The sequence below is a fragment of the Lontra canadensis genome, unplaced genomic scaffold, assembly GCF_010015895.1.
Source record: "Lontra canadensis isolate GAN:19392208 unplaced genomic scaffold, GSC_riverotter_1.0 scaffold2, whole genome shotgun sequence".
Classification (NCBI taxonomy): domain Eukaryota; kingdom Metazoa; phylum Chordata; class Mammalia; order Carnivora; family Mustelidae; genus Lontra; species Lontra canadensis.
The window spans coordinates 40,802,061-40,822,876 of NW_022630996.1; the positions used below are offsets into that span (position 1 = coordinate 40,802,061).

At 35.2% G+C, this 20,816-nt stretch overlaps 1 protein-coding gene across 8 annotated transcripts in view; it reads right to left on the minus strand.

Moving 5' to 3' along the window:
* The window catches only part of TAX1BP1 (Tax1 binding protein 1), an 80,413-nt gene that overhangs the window by 41,313 nt on the left and 18,284 nt on the right, over positions 1-20,816 (minus strand). For all 8 annotated transcript variants that reach the window (XM_032872586.1, XM_032872551.1, XM_032872570.1 and 5 more), the window contains exons 4-8: positions 17,095-17,282; positions 13,421-13,579; positions 3,964-4,112; positions 3,784-3,874; positions 31-216 (exon numbers count right to left, since the gene is read on the minus strand). In XM_032872586.1, the coding sequence (XP_032728477.1) occupies positions 31-216; positions 3,784-3,874; positions 3,964-4,112; positions 13,421-13,579; positions 17,095-17,282 (773 nt within the window). The remainder of the gene's footprint in view (positions 1-30; positions 217-3,783; positions 3,875-3,963; positions 4,113-13,420; positions 13,580-17,094; positions 17,283-20,816) is intronic.

Consider the following 20,816-nt stretch of genomic DNA (forward strand, 5'->3'; position numbering starts at 1 on the left):
TCTTCAGATACACACTGCAAAAATACTTACCTTACTTGAGGTTGTAAGCAAGAAAGCCCTTTGCAGATTTTCCTTTTCAGCCAAACAGAACTGCAGCCTGCCAATCTCTTCTTTGAAATGAGTAATCATGCTTTCTTTGTTCCCATCTAAATTCTTTAAAGTCTGGACCTCTGACACAAGCTTGGTATTTTCTATATCCGTATTCTTCAGATGTACCTGTAACAGTGCTTGAGATGTCAAGAATACTCTAACTCCATAACCTAAGTTACTCAAATTTCAAGCTACCACTGTTTATCTCTAACCCAAAAATGATCAAGGAACCAGAAGACTTACTAGACCAGGAGTCAGGAGACCCAAGTTACATTAAATGACTAGCTAATAAACAGAAACAAAACACAGTCTAAGTATTTTTTTTTTTCACAGAGATTATATCTAAGGTCTTAAAACATTACCTGATCTCTAAAGTCTTCTCCTCTCATTTAATAAATTTAAGTTCTCTTTAAAAATGCAAACCAATTTAGTCGTTCTTTTGGAGGAACAAATTATGTTATAGGTATATTCAGATATTAAGGCATAGAGAGATTCTGGAAAACTGAAGGGGTACATTCAAGAACAACATCTTAAGCAATATTTTTATTTTGAGAAGTATTGTCATTTATTTCCTATGTCCCTAAAAATACATTTGATTAACCCCACTATATTAATTTTCCCAGGAACTTAGGCAGCACTTGCTAATTTGCTTGTAACAGATGCACAAATCAAATCCCATAATTGAAATTATAAAGAGTACAGATGCCTAGTTTCCACTATAAAGAGTATTTTGCTTTGGTTAAGAGTACCAGAGAGAAATAAATTAACATACTACTTGCACTTGACCTCAATGTATGAATGCTGAAACACTAATTCCTGTTCACAAGGACAGAATATAACTCCATATTCTCTGAGGTGTCACCAGCCAAGTCCTTTACATCACCACTTCAAAAACACTATCTAATTTTAATAATCATCAGATCAAGAAAGTGTTTTATCCATTACTCTAAATTCTGACAGGACAGAGATCTAAATTCTGACAGGACAGAGATGGATCATATGCTCTAAGAGGGCTAGAAAAAGAAAGATATAAGCAGTCTCTCTGATTTTATATATATATAAACAATCTGGAAGGGAGAGCCTGTTTTGGAGATTAACAATTTAATATGAGGTCTTACCATATTCAGTAAGTACAGTCTTCTTGCCATTAAAAAAAGAAAAAGGAAAGAAAGAAAGGAAAAGGGGAAAAAAACCCACAAAACAAAAATCTCCAAGGAAGTTTTACTTCCCATTTTGGGGATACACACATACAAATGAAATTCTGTTTAGAGCACTGGGAGGTTGAAGGAAAATATATTCAAATGGAAATTTCAATGTCAATTTGATCCCAACTGATAATGCTTATAGAAAACTGGAGATATTTTCACACCATAGAAGAATAAAGATACTTTCACACCATAGAGAATAAATCCCCAAGACACCTCATTCTCTCCCTTCCTTCCTTGCTGCCCACTCTTTTTGTAAAGGACTGGACATTCAGGTGTAAAGCAAAAACACAAAAAGTCTGCAGAAAGTGGAAAAAAAACAAGGCATAAGGAATAATTTAGAGCAGTAAAGGAAAAATGCTCATTTACCCTAAAATGTGCTTGCCAACCCTCTACAAAACACAAGAAGTCCTATTCTCATAACAGAAAGAAAAGAAAGGCAGGATGGAAAGATGAAATCCTTAGGGATAGGTCTCTCGCTTTCCAAAATAATTCATCCTTGTATCATTCATTACACCTCTCTAGCATCATTGGTTTAACCTAGGACCTTCCTAAACCCTTTCCAATACTAACTAGAACGCTTTTACAATTAATTTTATTATTGAATTGAAAAGACTGAAGACACAGACATTCTATCTTATTATCTCCCACAATGCTAACAGAAAGCAACATGGAAAGCAACTATCCATGGAAGGAAATAATGCTCAGGTCTTTTCTTGACAACAAAACTGAAATATTCTCACTGAAATTCATTGTTAACATTGAGTAAAAAATTATGAGAGATGCCAATTTTCATTTAGTTAAAGAAAATTGCTTTCTAACTTTAAAAAGCTGCATTTAGGGTAGTTTGCAAAAACACTATAAAATTATAATCCAATTCCATCAATTTCTCTAGATATCTCTATTATTTCCCTTTTTCACAAAATCTTGTTCAAAGATCAAACATTATTTTGGGGCATATTTTCTTAAAGGGTCAAATCATAAATCATCCATCCACCAGAGCGGGACACCTGGGTGACTCAGTCAGTTAAGTGTCTGCCTTCGGCTCAGGTCATGATCTCAGGGTCCTGAGATTAAGCCCCACATCAGGCTCTCTGCTCAGCAGGGACCCTGCTTCCCCCTCTCTCTCTGCCTGCTGCTCTGCCTACTTGTGATCTTTCTCTGTCGAATAAATGAAATTTTTTAAAAAATAAAATAAAATGGGTATAACCTGTGACATACAAAACGCCCCCATCCATGCTCTCTTGCTCTAAGGTGCATGGTGGATTCAATATTTTTATCTTCTAAAAAAAAGTCCCAACACCACCAAAAAATAAAAAGGAAAAAAACAATGGGCAATGTAAATCATATTCTAGTTTCTACATGCAAACTGTAACTATCAAATACTGAATATATAAACAGTTGTATGCTTTTAACTTTAATCAAATATATACCACAATACTGTGTTTCTCCCTTTTCTATTATCATCAAGTGACTAAATCTACCCAAATAATACTGACTTAACTCAGAATGTTCTTGAAATTCCTCATCTGGAACTGCCTTCAAGACTGCTATAAGCCACTTAAGATAAACACATCTCAATTTACATCCACAGCATTACTGGTTATTAAGCTAACCATCCTATTTCAGAATCATTTAAAAAATAAAAATTTCCAAAAGGTGAAGATTTGTTAACAGAGAGAATTTTCTTTAAAATGACATTCTCTGAAGATTATTCTAAAAGTCAAACTCTAAAACATGATGATCATCACTGAACTTAATGTTCTAAGATGTTCTTAAAAGGGAAAAACAATAGGTTTTATAAATTCTGATCAACAGGCAGGTATCCTGTTATCATTAAACTTCACTGATTTATTATGTATTACCTGCTAAGTAAAATACAAGTAAATTCCCTGAAAACATTTAGGGACTATACACTATAGGGTAGGGTTTTGTTGTTGTTGTTGTTGTTTTCTTTTTCTTTTTACAATGGGGTAGTTTTAAAACAGGTCCCCAAATCCCTTTATACTTCCTCTCCGTGAAGTCCAACTCCCTTCTGTTTAAGTACTGGCTGGACCCAAGTGACTAGCTTCTAATGAATAAGATAAAGCAGGACTAATCTACAACTTTGGTAACTAGGTCATAAAGTACACTAGGACTTACTCCTTGCTCTCTCTGGGATAGCTCCCTCCAAGGGAGAGTGGCATCCTTGTTGCAAAAACATTCAGGCAACCACTGAAGAGGCCACACAATAGCCCACATAACAAGAGACTAAAGGGCATCCTGCCACAAAGTCATTTGTGTGAGCCATCTCGACAGCAGACCCTCCAGTTCCAATCAAGCCTGTAGCTGACTGTGGCCCTTGCCAACATCCTGAATGCAACTGACCAAGACACCCTGAGCCAGAACCATGCAGCTAAGCTGCTCCCCAATTCCTGACCACTAAATTTCACGGTAATCTGTTACACAGCAGTAGATAACAAAGAGAAATGAAGAAAGAATAAACTACCTTATAAAGTTCCTTCTCATCCTTCTCGGTCTTCAACTGACACTCCAGTTGTTCTCTTTCATATTGTGCCTTCCGGAGTTTATCCTTCAAACTGAGTTAAAGTAACATTAATATAGACAAAAAATTTTCATTAAAGCATTTTTGAAATATGTAACCACTTTTTAAAACCATCAGAAATACCTGTCTAATTCAGTTTCTTTTTCAATTGCTTTATGTGTCACTGACACAATATCTTCCTCAAGCTGGAGAACTTTGGATGCAGCATCACTGTATCTCTTCTTAAACTCTTCATTTTCCATTTTTAAACTTTGTGATACTTCAACAAGATCCTAAGAAACAACAACAATTTCTGAGAAACAATCTCTAAAGCAGATTTGCATATCCTTAAGAAATCTATATATTCTCAAATTGTTAATCCCATATTTGTCCCCTCTAAAGCTTATAAAACTAAGATTAAAAACTAAACCTTAAACTGAAACATACATCCAATTTTTCATATAGCAAATCAAACAATTATTAATTTCTTTTCCAGACTTCTCATACACGCTGTTTGATTTCACAAACTTCTCCACCAGAGGGCAGGCAACAAAAATGAGAGAAAAAAAATTTTAATTTGTCACTTTCATTTTTGACATCTTGTTTCTCAATGCTACTCTAGAGACAAGTCAGGTTTCATATGATACCACCACAGATAACACATTGTCAAAAAAACAACAAAAAATCCTTCTTCTTCTAGTACAGATCATTAAGTACCACCAATAATTATACAAAGCACTAAGATACGCAACTAAAACAATGTTCATAATGATCCTGTCACTGTGACTCAGAGGCCTGAATAAATATCCAAAGAAACTAAAATGAATATAAAGGTATTCCTATTTAAAATAGAATATTCTACTTTCAACGATTTAAAAGTTTTAAAAATATTAACACATCAAGACAATTAAGTAACATACAAGAACTTGGTCAAGCTCCTTTCTAAACCCATTTTATGATATGTAAAATGAACATAATAAAGCTTTTTCTTCCTAGTTTATAAAATCATGAGAATCAAATGTAACAGTGCACATGGAGATACTTTGTTATAGAAAACTATACATCAAAGGAACTGATAAATTACGGCAAATTGTTGTTAAAAAATGATTTTAAAACTTCCCACTTATGAAAGTACCACCCACCTAAACAACAGAAGCTAAAGGAAATCATCATTCTTACAATTTAAATCTAACAAATGTTATACAGTATTTATTTATTAAGATTTTATTTATTTATTTGACAGACAGAGACTACAAGTAGGCAGGGAGGCAGGCAGAGAGAGAGAGGAGGAAGCAGAGAGCCCTATGCGGGGCTCGATCCCACGACTCTGGGATCATGACCTGAGCCGAAGGCAGAGGCTTTAACCCACTGAGCCACCCAGGCGCCCTGTTATACAGTATTTATAAGCCACTTCAATTTTCATGAAGTAACTCAACCAAATTTTTTACTTATAGGTGAAGTATCACTTTAAATATATTACTAGAATATGAAAATTGCTATGTTGCATCTACACTTCATTAAAAATCCCATCACAGTAAGGGTCAGATACACGCTCTTGGTTTTATTTTTGCTCAAAGCAAATGTTTCCTTACTAAATTTGCAACATTAAAGATGTTATACAAAACTAAATGCTTTTCTGATTCCAGTGAAAATGCCCCAGAAATAAATAGTATTTCCTCTGCTATAAACTGTTGTCAATATCCAATGACTCCTGCAAATGTGACACATTTTTGTCTTGGTGATTTATAAAGATAGCCAGAGAGGTTTCTAAATAGTTTTTTAATTTTGTACTGTTATTTTTACCACATGCACTTTTGGCACTGCAAATAGGCTACAGATTTAATCCAGGTTATTTCTTCCTACAACAAAGACTAGATTGCATACAGGTAAAAACTAGTTTCTAAATCTGTAATTAATGAAGTTCTGTAACAGGTAAACAGTATTCTAAAAAATGTATGGGGCAAGAACTAGGGAATATTCGTAAGTAACTAAATGCAAAACATGAACTTATTGCTTTATCAATGAACCAGTTAACTCTACAGTGAGTCACTAATTGTAATATAACTTGACGGTCTTAGAATCTTTCCCTGGTACCCATAAAAGCACCTAATATTTTCTCCACATCCGCACCTATTTTCTAATGGCATGAAAATGCTAGAAATTACTCTTCAGGCCTCTAGTTCTCATGTTTGAGTGAAGCATAGCATCTAATTTAGCTAAGTCTTTCTTAGAATGAAAATCACATTAAACTCTGTAGTGTACATAAGAATAACTAAAAATCCTGATTTCTTTTAAAAACTAATTAAAAAGAATAAAATTTAGAACACAGTCTTTGAAAAACACTTGAAATTTGAGATAAATATTCATCTGGTCAATATTCGCAAATCTTGCGCAAAAACATAGTAATTCTAATATTAAAATAAAACTTGACTAGATTAAGGTGCTACATTGTGCATCAAGATAAAAACAATTACAAAAATGGAGGCAAAAGGAGATCAAGAGATCTGGGCATTTCAAAATCATGTAGTGAACTTCTTCCCTCCCCTCTGGTTGAAGAATCCCTACCATGAGCCACTATTACCAATTCCTTCAAGTCCTAACTCTCAAATATGAACAACCAGAGGAAAAAAAATAAGCCACTTATCTGTGTGGCTAAACACGCACTTTAAATATACCTAAAGTAACAGAACACACATTCTCAAATTAAGACAAAATTGTGACTACAAATGAATACATCTGAAAAAAAAAAAAAAAACAATATTATGGACAACCTTTAGAAAAGATTATGGTATTCTGGATTCGAATGCATACAGTGGTAAATTTTAGTAAATTAGTACTTGAATACTCTAAACAGCAAATTACTGACAAAAGAATTATGTCATCTGTGGAAACTGTGAGATTTTTAGGATTTTATTTTAGAGAAAGAAAGAGCATGAGCAAGTGGAGGGAGAGGCGGAGGAAGAGCAAGAAGCACAGAGTCCATGCTAAACTGAGAGATCAAGCTCACCACTCTTGAGGTCATGACGTGGGAGTCAAAATCTAGAGTCAGACACTTAATCAACTGAGCAGGGAGCCTGTTCTTCCTCTCCCTCCACCCTTTTTCTACCCCCTGGCTCATGCTCCCTCTCTTTCAAATAAATTCTTTTTTTTTTTTTTTTAAGATTTTATTTATTTGACAGAGATCACAAGTAGGCAGAGAGGCAGGCAGAGAGAGAGGGGAAGCAAGCTCCCCGCTGAGCAGAGAGCCCAATGCGGGGCTCGATCCCAGGACCCTGAGATCATGACCTGAGCCGAAGGCAGAGGCTTAACCCACTGAGCCACCCAGGCGCCCCAATTAAATCTTAAAAAAAAAAAAAAAAAAAAAGTTTAAAGACTCTTAAGTTATCTCTACCCTCAACATGGGACTTGAATTCACAACCCTGAGATCAAGAGCTGCATGCTCTACTGCCTGAGTCAGTCAGGCATCCCAGTTGTGTGATTTTTTTAAAGTTAATTGTAGATCATAACATCTTCTCACATATTTGATTTACAAATATTTTCTCCCTTCTGGAATTCACTTTTCATTTTGTCGACGGTTTCCTTTGTTGTACAGAAGCTTTATACTTTGATACAGTCTACTTGTTTATTTCTTGCTTTTGGTGTTAAATCCAAGAAAATGGTTAAGACCAATGACAAGGCGCTTATCCCCTAGCAGTTTCATGGTTTCAAGTCTTAAATCTTTAATTCATTTTGAGTTGATTTCTGTGTATGGTGTAAGACAGTGGGTCAGTTTCATTCTTTTACAAGTGGCTGTCTAGTTTTCCTAAGACTGTTCACTGAAGAGACTGTTTTTTCCCCACTGTATGTTCTTGGTTCTTCTGTCATGAATTAGTTGACCAAGTAAGCATGGGTTTTATTCTGTTCCATAGAGAGATTATGAACTAGTTTAAGCTATATATTCTAGAAACAAAGTATTACGAATTTCCTGAAACTATTACTTAGCAAATCAGGTATAAAATGAAAATCGGCCTTAAGGAAATGTATTGATAAAAATACCTAAGTTATAATGATCACTCCCACAATTTTAAAGTCTCTGTGGGGTGCCTGGGTGGCTCAGACACTCAAGCACCCAACTTTTTATTTCAGCTCAAGTCATGATCTCAGGATTATGAGGTGAGCCCCTCAACTGGGCTCTGTGCCAGGGGGCATGGAGCCTGCTTAAGATTCTCTCTCCCTCTGTGCCTCCTTGCTCCCAATCTAAAAAATGAATATTAAAATTCTGAAAAAATAAAATCTGGCCTTTGTGTCTTTTTTACCCAATGAAAATCAGTAAGAAAGAGTTCTGGAAATTCAATGATATCATAGCTTCAAAACTGGTTTTTGGCAACTCCACATGTTAGAGGAGAGATACACACGCACACACACACATGTATATGCACCTGAGGCAATTCCATGTATTAAGCAGATTGTCTTAAACTACCGCTGTCCAAAACTGGATATCCAATACAGTGATAAATACAGCTTTAGAGAAGAGAAAGCCAAAAACATAAAGACAGCAGAAGAGATCTGCACTAACCAGAGTCACCATAATGAGAGATCTTTCAAGTTGTTCTTTCCTGTACCTGTGATAACTCCAAATGGCTGGTATCTTAAGGTACACTACCTAGTTTATGAAACTTAAGAATGAAAACAATATGAATAAATACAACAATGTACAACATGCTCCTTATATTGTTTAAGCAATACTATTTAAGTATTTAAGTATTCTCAAATATAATTTAGTTTAGAAATAGTTTGAGAGACACCTGAGTGGCTCAGTTGGTTAAGCATGTGCCTTCAGCTCAGCTCATGATCCCAGGATCCTGGGATCCAGCCCTATTGTCAGGCACGCCACTCATCAGGGACTCTGCTTCTCCCTCTCCCTCTGCCCAACCCCTGCCCCAGCTCATGTTCTCTCTCATTCACTCTCAAATAAATAAAATCATAAAACAAACAAAAACCCCAGCCAAAAAAAACCTTTAAGTACATCTTTTATTAACATTCAAGTTAAGAATACAATTTTTTTTTAAGGATTTTATTTCTTAGAGAGAGAAAGCTGCACACACAGGCAGAGGGAGAAGAAGCCACCCAGGCACCCAAGAATACTATTTTATGGGAAAAAACTCTATCATAAGTTTTGTTTTGTTTCTATTTGAAAAATAAGACTCAACATCATTGGTTCCCTGACCCTCCGTTTTTAATCTTCTAATTTTCAAATACATATCTTGCACTCCAAAACAGAAACAAGAATACAATGAATATACCTAAAAACTGCTAATCATAAGTCTGAAAAATGTAGTAGGGTTTAAAAAAAAAAAAAGACTAACCAATACACAGGAGTATCATTTGACAATAAAATGAATAAAGTACTGATGCATATTTTACCACGGATGAGCCCTGGAAACATTATGCTAAGTGAAAGAGGGTCACAAAAGCCCCACATGATTCCATTTGTACTCAATGCCCAAAATATATAAATCCACAGAGCTGGAAATTTAGCTTAGTGGTTGCCTGGGACCGAGGGGGAAGGAAATGGAGAATGACCACTAACAGGTACAGATACAGGTTTCTTCTGGAGTGATGACTATGTCCTAAAATTAGGTTATGATAATGGATGCACAATTCTGTAATTATTAACTACTAAATCGTATACTGTAAAGTATTGGACATTAGGATATGTAAATTATAAATTAACCTCATTATAGCTGTTTTTTATTTATTTTTAATATTTTTATTTATTTATTTGACAGACAGAGATCACCAAGTAGGCAGAGAGGCAGGCAGAGAGAGAAGAGGAAGCAGGCTCCCCACTGAGCAGAGAGCCCGACGCGGGGCTCGATCCCAGAACCCTGGGATCATGACCTGAGCCGAAGGCAGAGGCTTTAACCCACTGAGCCACCCAGGCGCCCCTATAGCTGTTTTTTAAAAAGATCAATTAGATTAAGTTTACATCTTTAGTGACAGGCAGAGTGTCATTAAGAGCACTGAGGAGCCAGGCTGCCTACATCTACCACTTCAACTGTTCGACCACAGGTAGGTTAAATAACTTCTCTGTGCTACATCTGTAAAATGTGTATTTAACAATGCCTACTTTATAGAATTAAACGAGTTAACATATATAAGTACTCAGAACTGTGCCTGGCTTACATTAAGTATTATACGGGTTTTTTTTTATGAATCAGCCCTTTATAATAGAAAAAACAAACACAAAGGTAAACTAAAAATGAATGTAAAAATTATCCTTAACACAAGATTTACTTTTTTAAATCTAGGATATACATGAATAATGGAACATACACAGCACATTAAAATACAGGCAAAATACAGGCAAAATAAAATACACAATTTATAGTTCTCAATTTATAGATGTTATCTGGTTTCAGTTTTAATCTACTTTGTAATCCTATTTTATTCCTTTAAGCAGCCAATTACACAACATAACCTAGAATATACTTAAGCGCTTAACACTTAAAACCAATCTGTTTTTGAGAGCCAGAACACATCCAATTCTTTTAATTTTCAAAACAGGAATGTTCTCTCTATTGGCATTTCATAACACAAAGTCAGTATTTATAAAAATCAGACATTTTATTTATAAACATTTAATTATTATAAACATTTAAGTTAGTATTTGTCAAGTAATGAATGGGGAACAAGCTCATCTTATTTTATAAAACAGGAAAACGCAATTTCTTCTATTAGGAAGAAACTAAAGGTTGCCACAGACATTCCTAGTAGACTGTCCATTCTAAAATTTTAAGTGAAATTATAGATGATACATCATAACAGTTCTTCATATATTCAGCAATATATATACCCAGTACCTCAAAGAGATGACATTTAGAATTACTAAACTGAAATTGTTTTTTTAGAATTCACACTATGGAAGAGATTTAAAACAAGTGCCAAGAAATGTCATGGATTTCGTAAACTACCCAACTAAGAGAAGAAAGCTGTTCTAGCTGCCCAGAAGAAGAATGATTTAGAAGGTGAAAAGATGAAAATTTTAAAAAAGAAAATTAAAAAAAAAAAAAAGTGCCCATGGCTAGTAACAAAAAGAACTATTTCTCCTAGCAAGCACGTTATCTTATCCCCAGAAATAAGGAGGCAACTGGGGCACCTGGGTGGTTCAGTGGGTTAAAGCCTCTGCCTTCGGCTCAGGTCATGATCTCAGAGTTCTGGGATCGAGCCCAGCATCAGGGCTCTCTGCTCATCGGGGAGCCTGCTTCCCCCCGCCCCCCAAACCCTGCCTGCCTCTCTGCCTACTTGTGATCTCGCTCTCTGTCAAATAAACAAATAAAATCTTTAAAAAAAAAATTAAAAATTAAAAAATAAAGAAATAAGGAGGCAACTGCCAACATATAACTAAGATTTTTTTTTAAACATAAGTAAATATCACTTCTAGGATCTGAGAAAAATGGTATGAATTTCATATTTTAGTTCTTTGATTCTCTAGTTCATCATTATGAAAACTAGTAAAATAGTATTTACTTACATTTAGTGAGAATCTATTACAGAAGAAACACCAATCTAGGTTTTTTAAAGATTTACTTGAGAGAGAACACACATATGCTGGGGGTGGGGGTAGGGGCCTAGGGAGGGATAAAGAGAGAAGGGCAAGCAAATTCCATGCTGAGTGTGGAGCCCAACATGGGGCTCATTCCCAAGAGTACGACCTGAGCTGAAATAGAGAGTCTGACACTCAACTGACTGAGCCACACAGGCAACTCAAGTCTTTTATTACATCACCATTTTCACAGCATAGAATAGCATTTAAAAAGCCACTTCCACATACTTCATCTTCCCAGAGTATAAACCCAACACAAAAATAACAGAAAGGAAGAAGTCCCCTCTAAGATTAGTGTCTGTCATCAAGATTTATGAGTTGTCATAAAAACTTCTGCTGTGTACCTCCTCCGGGTACAACAGCCACAATCTCCTATAAATTTTGCTTCATTAATCCCCTCACCTCAATCTACTACTTTCTCAACTTAAGTACGTCAGAATTAGCTCTCTTCATTACGGTCTTATAGTGCTTAACCCTTGTCATCTGGACAGCAGAGAATACGTGAGACTTTAAATCTCAGCTAATAACTCGACTGGACCAGATGCCTCGTGTACATAAATAATTTCACACAATTGAAGGCCTTCTATTCTTCTAATGATCCATTCTTCCCTTGGATTTCAAGGTGATAAGAGTTGAAACCTCAAAGGCCACATTTCAGGGTATTAAGCTAAGGAAGTACATGCTGTAATGGGGCCATTTTCAAGAGTACTGTCTTCTATCTCACCTCCACCCCTCCAACTTGTAACAGAGTGAAAGAATAAAGATTGGCATTCCAAAATCAGGTACAAAGGAGATAAAAGTGTAAAGAATAGAGAGAACAGTATAGTAACTACACAAAACAGCCAAGGGGTTTCAACAACTGAATAAATCATTTATGTGAATGTCCTAACAATCAAGGTAGGCACATATATTATACTTTAATATTTGGTTTGCCTGCCTAAACTGCACAATACTCCCACAGTAGGATTCTAAGTGTTCCCCTCAAGAGGAAAATGGGGAAGTAACTGCATCTTTTAAACTAAAAAGGCTAATGGTAATAAAAACAATGTTACAGATATTTATAAGGAGAAATTCACAATTCTACACACTGCTTCATATTATGTTTACCATCTAAGGCAAAAGAGTACACTTCAAAATGACAAGTCAAGAGAAAATCTTTCCAGAATTTAAGCCCTATTTATGTATCATCTCTGGTCAGGCATGCAATTTACAACCACTCTGCTAGAGTATAAAAATTAGTGAAAATCACTGCACTACTGGTTCAAGTAACAATTAAGTAACTGCTCTAGGCCTTGTTGGACAAAATGGAACACACCCTACCCTTAGAAAACAACAGGTTAATTCTGTAAGAAGACCTAAGAATATCCAACAAGTTATAAATCAGATTATGAAACATATTATCATATATCATAACTAACAAATTACTTTTCTTGGGAATATGAGTCAATGACTAGGTGATTGTTTTTTTTTTTTCTTAAGTGTTTTCATCTACTAAATTAAATCCATTTGTATTTCTAATGAAACTACATGGTTTAATACATATACTTCTTTATGTGTTCTTTCAGGATAATTTACAGCATTTCTCACATCATGGAGTTCAAAATTTTGTCTAATACTACATCTTATTTCACTGAATTCTATCTTGAAAGGTAATTTTAACTACTTTGTTCTACATTCCCCTTATTCAGTATTTATCACTCCTAATTAGATTTCCAAACCCTCTCCCAAAATCAATCAATTACTCTAGAATTAGATGGAAAGCATATAGAAACAATTGTCAAGAACCACCTCATCAAGCCTGGTACCAAAAATTCTAAAAGTATTTTAACTATTTAGAACATAAAAAGCAGTTATAACAGAAAACTGACAGGAACTAATCTTTCCTTCTGTAAGTATTTATCTTAATGCCATTTTTTAAGAATAGTTTTTACTTGTTTTAACTGGTTCAGTTCATGGAAAAGTGGGTTTCAGACAATATACTATAAATCCCAGTAAGTTACACGAAACACAACTAACCTTTTGCTCTGCCTGCAGTTGGTCACATCTTTCTTTCTCATGGTTAAGTTCTCTTTCCAATCTTCCAACTTGTTCTCGAAGTTGTGTTGTTTCTTTTTCCAGTACAGCAATTAATTTTAACAGTTCTTCTTTTTCTTTCATGGTTTTCTCAATCTTCAACTATAAAACAAAAATTCAAATTGATTTTTCTATAATCCTAAAATATTATTCAATTTTCCATTTCAAAAATAGTGAAGAAATTCATAAAAAGAACTTGTACATATAATCTACTTTATAAATCATACATGTAAATAAAAATTTATGAATCATAAATTTAAACCTTATGGTCGGGCAAAAAATAACATTAAAAGAAGGTACAAAATCAGGTGCACCTGGGTGTGTCCGTCTGTTAAGCGTCTGCCTTTGACTCAGGTCATGATCCCAGGAACCTGGGATCAAGCCCCACATGCAGTTACCTACTCAGTGGAATCTGCTTTCCCCTTTCCCATAGACCCTCCCCCAAACTTGTGTGCCCAAGAGCTCTCTCTCTCAAATAAAATCTTTAAAAATAAAAGTATAAGTTCAGTAAATTTTACCATGAAGTTGCCTGCTAATCAATTTTCAAATAAGTAGCAAAACCAAGGCATATTGTTTTCATAACTGACTTAATTCTGGGTTTTTCTTAAATAATAATCAAGATAAAAATGTGTACCTCTTCTTAAATGTAAAGCTATGAGATATCTTTGATTTTGAAGACCTTCCTTGTATGTTAAATAAGGCCTTCATCTATGGCATTACTCTTAAAAGTTTTGGTATTGGGGCGCCTGGGTGGCTCAATGGGTTAAAGCCTCTGCCTTCGGCTCGGGTCATGATCCCAGGGTCCTGGGATCGAGCCCCATGTCGGGCTCTCTGCTCAGTGGGGAACCTGCTTTCCTCTCTCTCTCTGCCTGCCTCTCTGCCTACTTGTGATCGCTGTCAAATAAATAAATAAAACTTTAAAAAAAAAGTTTTGGTGCTAAACAGTATCAGTTGCTACATTTATAATAGATTCTATTTGGCTTAATTAAAACTTAAAGTAACTGCGAATTTTAGGACAAAAATGCAGGCTGTAACAATAAATTAACAATTAACTGATTCTTATGGGAACACTAATAGTAACTCAATTCAGGAAAACATATGCTAGGATTCTAAAAAATTACTCATTAAAGTACTACTAAATATAGTAATACTGAAATAGTATTAAATAAAATGGTTAACATTTCTTAGCTTTACATTTAGAACAAAAAGTCTTTGATTCTAACAGGAATAATGAAGATTCAGAGGGAAAATTTCACAAAGGAGGCAACATACATTTAGCTAAAATAAAATGTTTTCCTGCACTAAGTTGGTATCAAACGGATTAAACTGGGATCAAACTGGTTAAACTCTAAAATGGGTCTTATGAAAGCTGAAAAGCTGCAAATTTTTATTATTGACTCTTCTATCTCTTCCATCCGACCAAATGAAAACATTAGGAGTAAAATGCCCTCAAAACAGAAAAGTTTATTCAAAAAAGAAGATTATTATTAAACTTCTTTTATTCCTTACTTTTTAAAAAACACGTTTTGGCTCTAAACTTTCTGGCAGCTTAAAGTGAAAATATATCCTGACGTAGTACAGTAGAAAAATTAAGAACCAATTTTTCCCTGTGATTCATTTAATTGGCACATACCTTTTGAAGAGTTTACTGAAACTTAAGTAGAAATTTTAAAGAGGAATTCAAATTAGATTAAAATGTATAGAAAGAAGTCTGATTCCTGCCTCTAATTTTGTATCTGAAATCTTTCAAGCATACCAAATTAAAGCTTGAAATCAACACTCATCACCTAAACTCACTGATTAATATTAGTATGAACAACTTAAATTTACTGAAATATTAATAATGTTTACCTCATATCCCTTTATCACTTACTTATGCTTTTTTTGCTAAACCATCTGAAATTCCAGACACTTCCCCCTAGGTACTCAGAGCAAGCATCTCCTAAAAAGGAGTCTCCTTTTCAACCACTACCACTATCATAAACAAGAAAATTAACAACTTCATAACATCCAATGGATAGTTCATAGTTATGTATCTCCCACTAACCTCCCAAAATAGCTGTTTTTTAAATTCTAAGATCCAATCAAGGTTACACCTACGTGAAAAAAAAGATAGAACCCCTTCAATGTCAACAATGCCACAGACGTCTCATATTTGTACTAACTTTGTGCAGTCTTAGATAAAATCATTAAAGATTTTGATGAATGTGGAAAATTTGAAAGACTTGTCAAAATAGTGGTCAGAATAAAAACATTTTATCTCACCAATTATCTCAGCACCTAAGAGACAGCAACTTAAATTTTCTTTATAAAGTACCTCTTGTGAATAGGAAGAAATGAAAAAAATTGTTTAACTTCTAATAAATTGTGTAACTTAGAAAAGGAGCTTAAGAAAGATATAGATGCCTAAATGCCTGTTTTTTTTGTTGGAGGCCCTGAAATCAGGGTGGTCTAACAAGTATTCAAAAGTCTACAGTATAAATGCTAACTGCATTCTTTTTAAGAGCTAGGCTTGTTTCACCATCTTTGACTAGCATTCAAATACCAGGCTAAAAACCTTGATCGTCAGGCAGTTGTCACCACAAAACGTTTTAGTCACCCTGTAAAAGTTACATTTCTTTATTTAAGATAAGAGAAGAATTTCTGGAAGGGGAAGGGAAGATATGGAAGAATTCACAATAAAAAAATGATTGGTTCCTTCTAACCTTCTTAGTTTGACTATCTAATAAAAGTATTATATCTATGACCTTATCTTTTGCCTCTAGTCTGTTTTTGAAGATAAATAAAACCAAAAGCATAGAGTATTTATTTATAAAAAACATCCATCTGACTATAAAGAAAAAGGACCCACCAGATTAAACATGAGTGGAAATTAACCAAAAATATATAATGAACCAATTAAATAAGCTGTTTTTCACAGAAATTCAAATGTAACATTCTAGTTTTTTGGTTTAAAGATACTGAAATCTTGAAGAATGCTGTTCTATTTTGTCCTTCAATAATTACCAGAATTTTACATATAGCATTATTAGATTATCTATATAGTAAATTTCTATATTAAAAAATTTAAGAAGCTTTTCACCTTTTCTCTTTAAATTATGATTAACACACAATACTCACTTGATAAAATGAACAAGGAAATCTTTCTAAACGCTCAACCTAAACTGAGACTAGACTCTTTCCTAATTTACTGCCGTACTCGGAACAGAGCATTCTTGTACAGTGAAATGAAGTTCACATGCAATTACAATTAGATGTATTACTTTATACCAGCTTCACAACCTAAATCTGTACTATTCTATAATCAATGGATAAGGCAAGCACTAAAGAGGAAAAGTCAGTGTAAGGTAACATTAGGAAAGCTTTAAATCTAACTCAATAGTTATTTATTGTGTATCTATGCACAAAATACCGATAGGCCCTAGGGACAGTTCCTGCACAGTGTAATCAATTAACCTGTGGCAGGAAGAAATTTAAAGTATTTCAGAAACAACACTCTAAGTTTACCATTTTAGTTTAAAACCATTTAACTTTCAGATTCTTCTTCTGAATTTTTTAAATTCAGAAGCTCTGTTCTTAAATTACCTATAAATTATTAGCTCAGTGTTGGTTCCTACCTCAAGAAGGCCAGCTTTTGTGGTCACCACCAACATGTCAGAATTTCCTTCATCTTCCATAGTAAGTAACTCTTCAACTGGAGAAGAAGCTCGAAACTGGAAAGGTGTACTTGCTCCACGAATTTCACCCTTATGGGTAACATAACAGAACTGATAAAATTCTCCATCATCATTTGGAAGGTAATATCCTAAAAAGAAGTACAAAAAAAAATTATTAAATGGTTTTTTTCCTCCAATTTACCATTACTAGCTCTCTCCACTCATTCCTGACCTGTTCTAGGCACACAGAGTAAGTCCTTCCTCCTTTCTTTCACAAATTATCAAAACTAGACTCTCCCTTCTTCTGTAAACACGCCCTAATTTCTCTTAGGTCTAAATTTGTCCTCCCTGGAATATCCTTTCCCTTTATCTTCACTAGGGCAAAACCAACTTATCTGGAAGAGTCACATAATGTTTCTCTTTTTTCTCTTTTTCTTTAAAACTTAGGGAAGAGAGAGAACCCATGAGTCAGAGGGGGAGAGGAGGAGAGAATATCAAGCAGACTCCACACTGAGTGCAGAACCCCATACAAGGCTCAATCCCACAACCCTGAGATCAACCTGAGACAAAACCAAGAATTGGACACCCAACCAACTGCGCCACCTAGGTGCCCCAAAACATATGTTTTCAATGAGGAAAGAGAATGGAGGAGGAACAAGGGAAGACCCAGCACAAAAATCTAGAATTGCAGGTAGGAATATGTCATTTAAAGAAATCTTTCCACGGGGCTCCTGGGTGGCTCAGTTGGTTAAGCATCTGCCTTCAGCTCAGGTCATGATCCCAGAGTCCTGGGATGGAGCTCTGCCATCAGGCTCTAGGTTCAGTGGGGAGTCGGCTTCTCCCTCTGCCTCTGCCTGCTGCTCTCCCTGCCTGTGCCCTCACTCTGTGTCAAATAAATAAAACCTGAAAAAAAAAATTAAGTTTTCTCTCAAATTTGACATTCACTGCATGACAGATAGATATTAACAAAAGGAATATGCTGTATGTGAATTGTGTAAAAGACAGGAAGAAGTTGTTCACTGGTGCAGAATAAAAACAGCTTTGGAACCACACAGCTTTATTCTGGAATTCCAGCTCTACTACTAGCCATTAGTGACTCAACCTCCGTGAGCCCCAGTTTCTTAATCTGCAAAAAAGCTATGAAGACATCTATCTTACAGGTCCAGATTATCTATAATGTATTTATACCATACAGCCCAGTATGACAAATATGTGTTTGATATTTGTTCCTTCTTTCTTCATCTCTTATCCACTTTTTAAATTTTGCTAAGTATCCTTGCCCAAAATTAAACTTTACCTTCTCTCCAAAGCTCCCATGGTATTTTTTACATTAAAAAAAAAATTCTAGGGCGCCTGGGTGGCTCACTGGGTTAAGCCGCTGCCTTCGGCTCAGGTCATGATCTCAGGGTCCTGGGATCAAGTTCCACATCGGGCTCTCTGCTCAGCAGGAAGCCTGCTTCCCTTCCTCTCTCTCTGCCTGCCTCTCTGCCTACTTGTGATCTCTCTCTGTCAAATAAATAAATAAAATCTTAAAAAAAAAAAAAATCCACAATGTACTATCAATTACCACTGGTAATATACATGCTTTTATATGCTTTGTCAAAAACTCAGAAATATTGAGGGCAGACAAATAATATGTATAAAAATTCTAGCATTCCCCCATAACAACTTCTAAAAAGGAAGCATTCAGTGGTGGTGAAATGAATATATTAAAATCAATACAAGGATGTCTGGTTGGCTCTGTGGGTTAAGCGTCTGCCTTCAGCTCACGATCCTCGAGTTCCGGGGATCAAGCCCTAAACTGGGCTCCCTGCTCAGGAGGGAGGCCTGTTTCTTCCTCTGCCCCTCCACCTGCTCATGTGCCCTCTCTCTTTCTCTCAAATAAACTCTTTTTAAAATTTAAAAAAAAGGGGATCAATACATTCACCTTATCTTGAATATCCCTATCTATCCAAAAATCTCTAATCAATATGCCTGTTTTTCTTTCACAACTTGAAAGTTTCAGATTATATTTACTTAACTTGATTTCATTTGTTAAAAAAAAAAAAGCTAACCTTCTTCCTTAGAAACAGGAGGGAGGAGAAAATACAAGATAAGCCTGAAATATCTTGTGGTGCTTGAAAGAAAGAAGTCCTCAAAAAAAAAAAAAAAATTTAAAGTGGCAGGGGACAGAGGGAATGTCAAAAAATATGAGAGCTCATGTGATTGAACTCCCAATGGCCAAGAAAGCTGGAATAATTTAAGCAACAACAAAAAAAGATAGTATTAGACTTTATTCCAAAGCAGAAAATAAATATCCATGAGTCCATTGGGAAGTCCAATGTAGTAATTCCAACTAATAAATGTTCAAGCAATGAAAATAGAAAAGCACCGTTAGGCAAACACAGTAAAAATTGCTATAAGCAAGATCTACTGATAGACTGTAAAATTAGTGGGTGACAGTTGAAGGAAAAACAAGGTATTTCCTTACTCTTTAACTCCCCCCAGAACATTCCTTAACTACAAAAGGAAAAATACTAACTTTATAGTAAAGAAACCCAGCAGACACCAAATGATCAAGATTAAGATCACTAGCAATGAGACGAACATCAAGTACCCCCTGATACAATGCACTATAAAGGGTAAACAGCACTTATATGACATTCTTCCTAAAGATGTATAAGCTCAATCTAATCATGAAAAAACACCAGCACAAAAACAGGAACATGTTATCCTCCCCGCCACTCAAAACACACTGAATAGTAATACTACTATTCAAAAGGGGCACGTCGGTGGCTCACTCAGTCCTTGGGCATCTGCCTTCATCTCCCACCCTGGTCTTAAAAGAGTCCTGGGATCAAGCCCCACATCCTGCTTCTCTCTTCTCTGCCTGTCGCTCCCCATGCTTGTGCACTGGCTCATGTTCTGTCAAATAAATAGATAAAATCTTTAAAAATAGTAATAATGATACTCTTCAAAAAGTAAAAGTCATGCAAGACAAGGACAGAATGAGGAACTGTCAGACTGGAGGAGATAAGAAGATAACACAATTAAATGCAAAGTGAGATTCTGGATTGGATCCAGGAAAGAACACTATTAGAAACACTTAATAAAATTTTAATAAAGTTTATACTTTAGTCACTAGTGTTCTACCAATGTTAAATTCCTATCTTTTTAAATAAATGTACTATATAAAATGTTAACATAAAAGGAAGCTGGGTAATGGGTATACGGAAATTCTGGGTACTATTTTTGCAACTTTACATCCAAAATTATTATAAAATAAAAAGTTTAAAAACTTTTTATGGGGGTGCCTGGGTGGCTCAGTTAGTTAAGCATCCAACTCATTTCAGCTCAGGTCATATTCTCAAGGTTTTAAGATTGAGCCCTGCATTGGGCCCCACACTAAGCAGTGGAGCCTGTTTAGGATTCTCTTTCCCTCTCTTCTCCTCTGCCCCCACTCCTCACCCTCTCTTAAGGAAAGAAAAAAAAAAAAAGAAAAAGAAATTAACACAGGAGTAGATTTGGCAATATACTTCCAAATTTTGAAAAACCCACCCTCCTTATACAAATAAATTTATTAAGCCATGGCTGAGTAACTTAAATGGCCATCAGACTTATTTTAAAGTTTAAATAGGAAAAAAAAAATTAGAGAGCATTCTGACTAATCAGCTCTGGAATCAGGACATTCAAAATTTTACAAA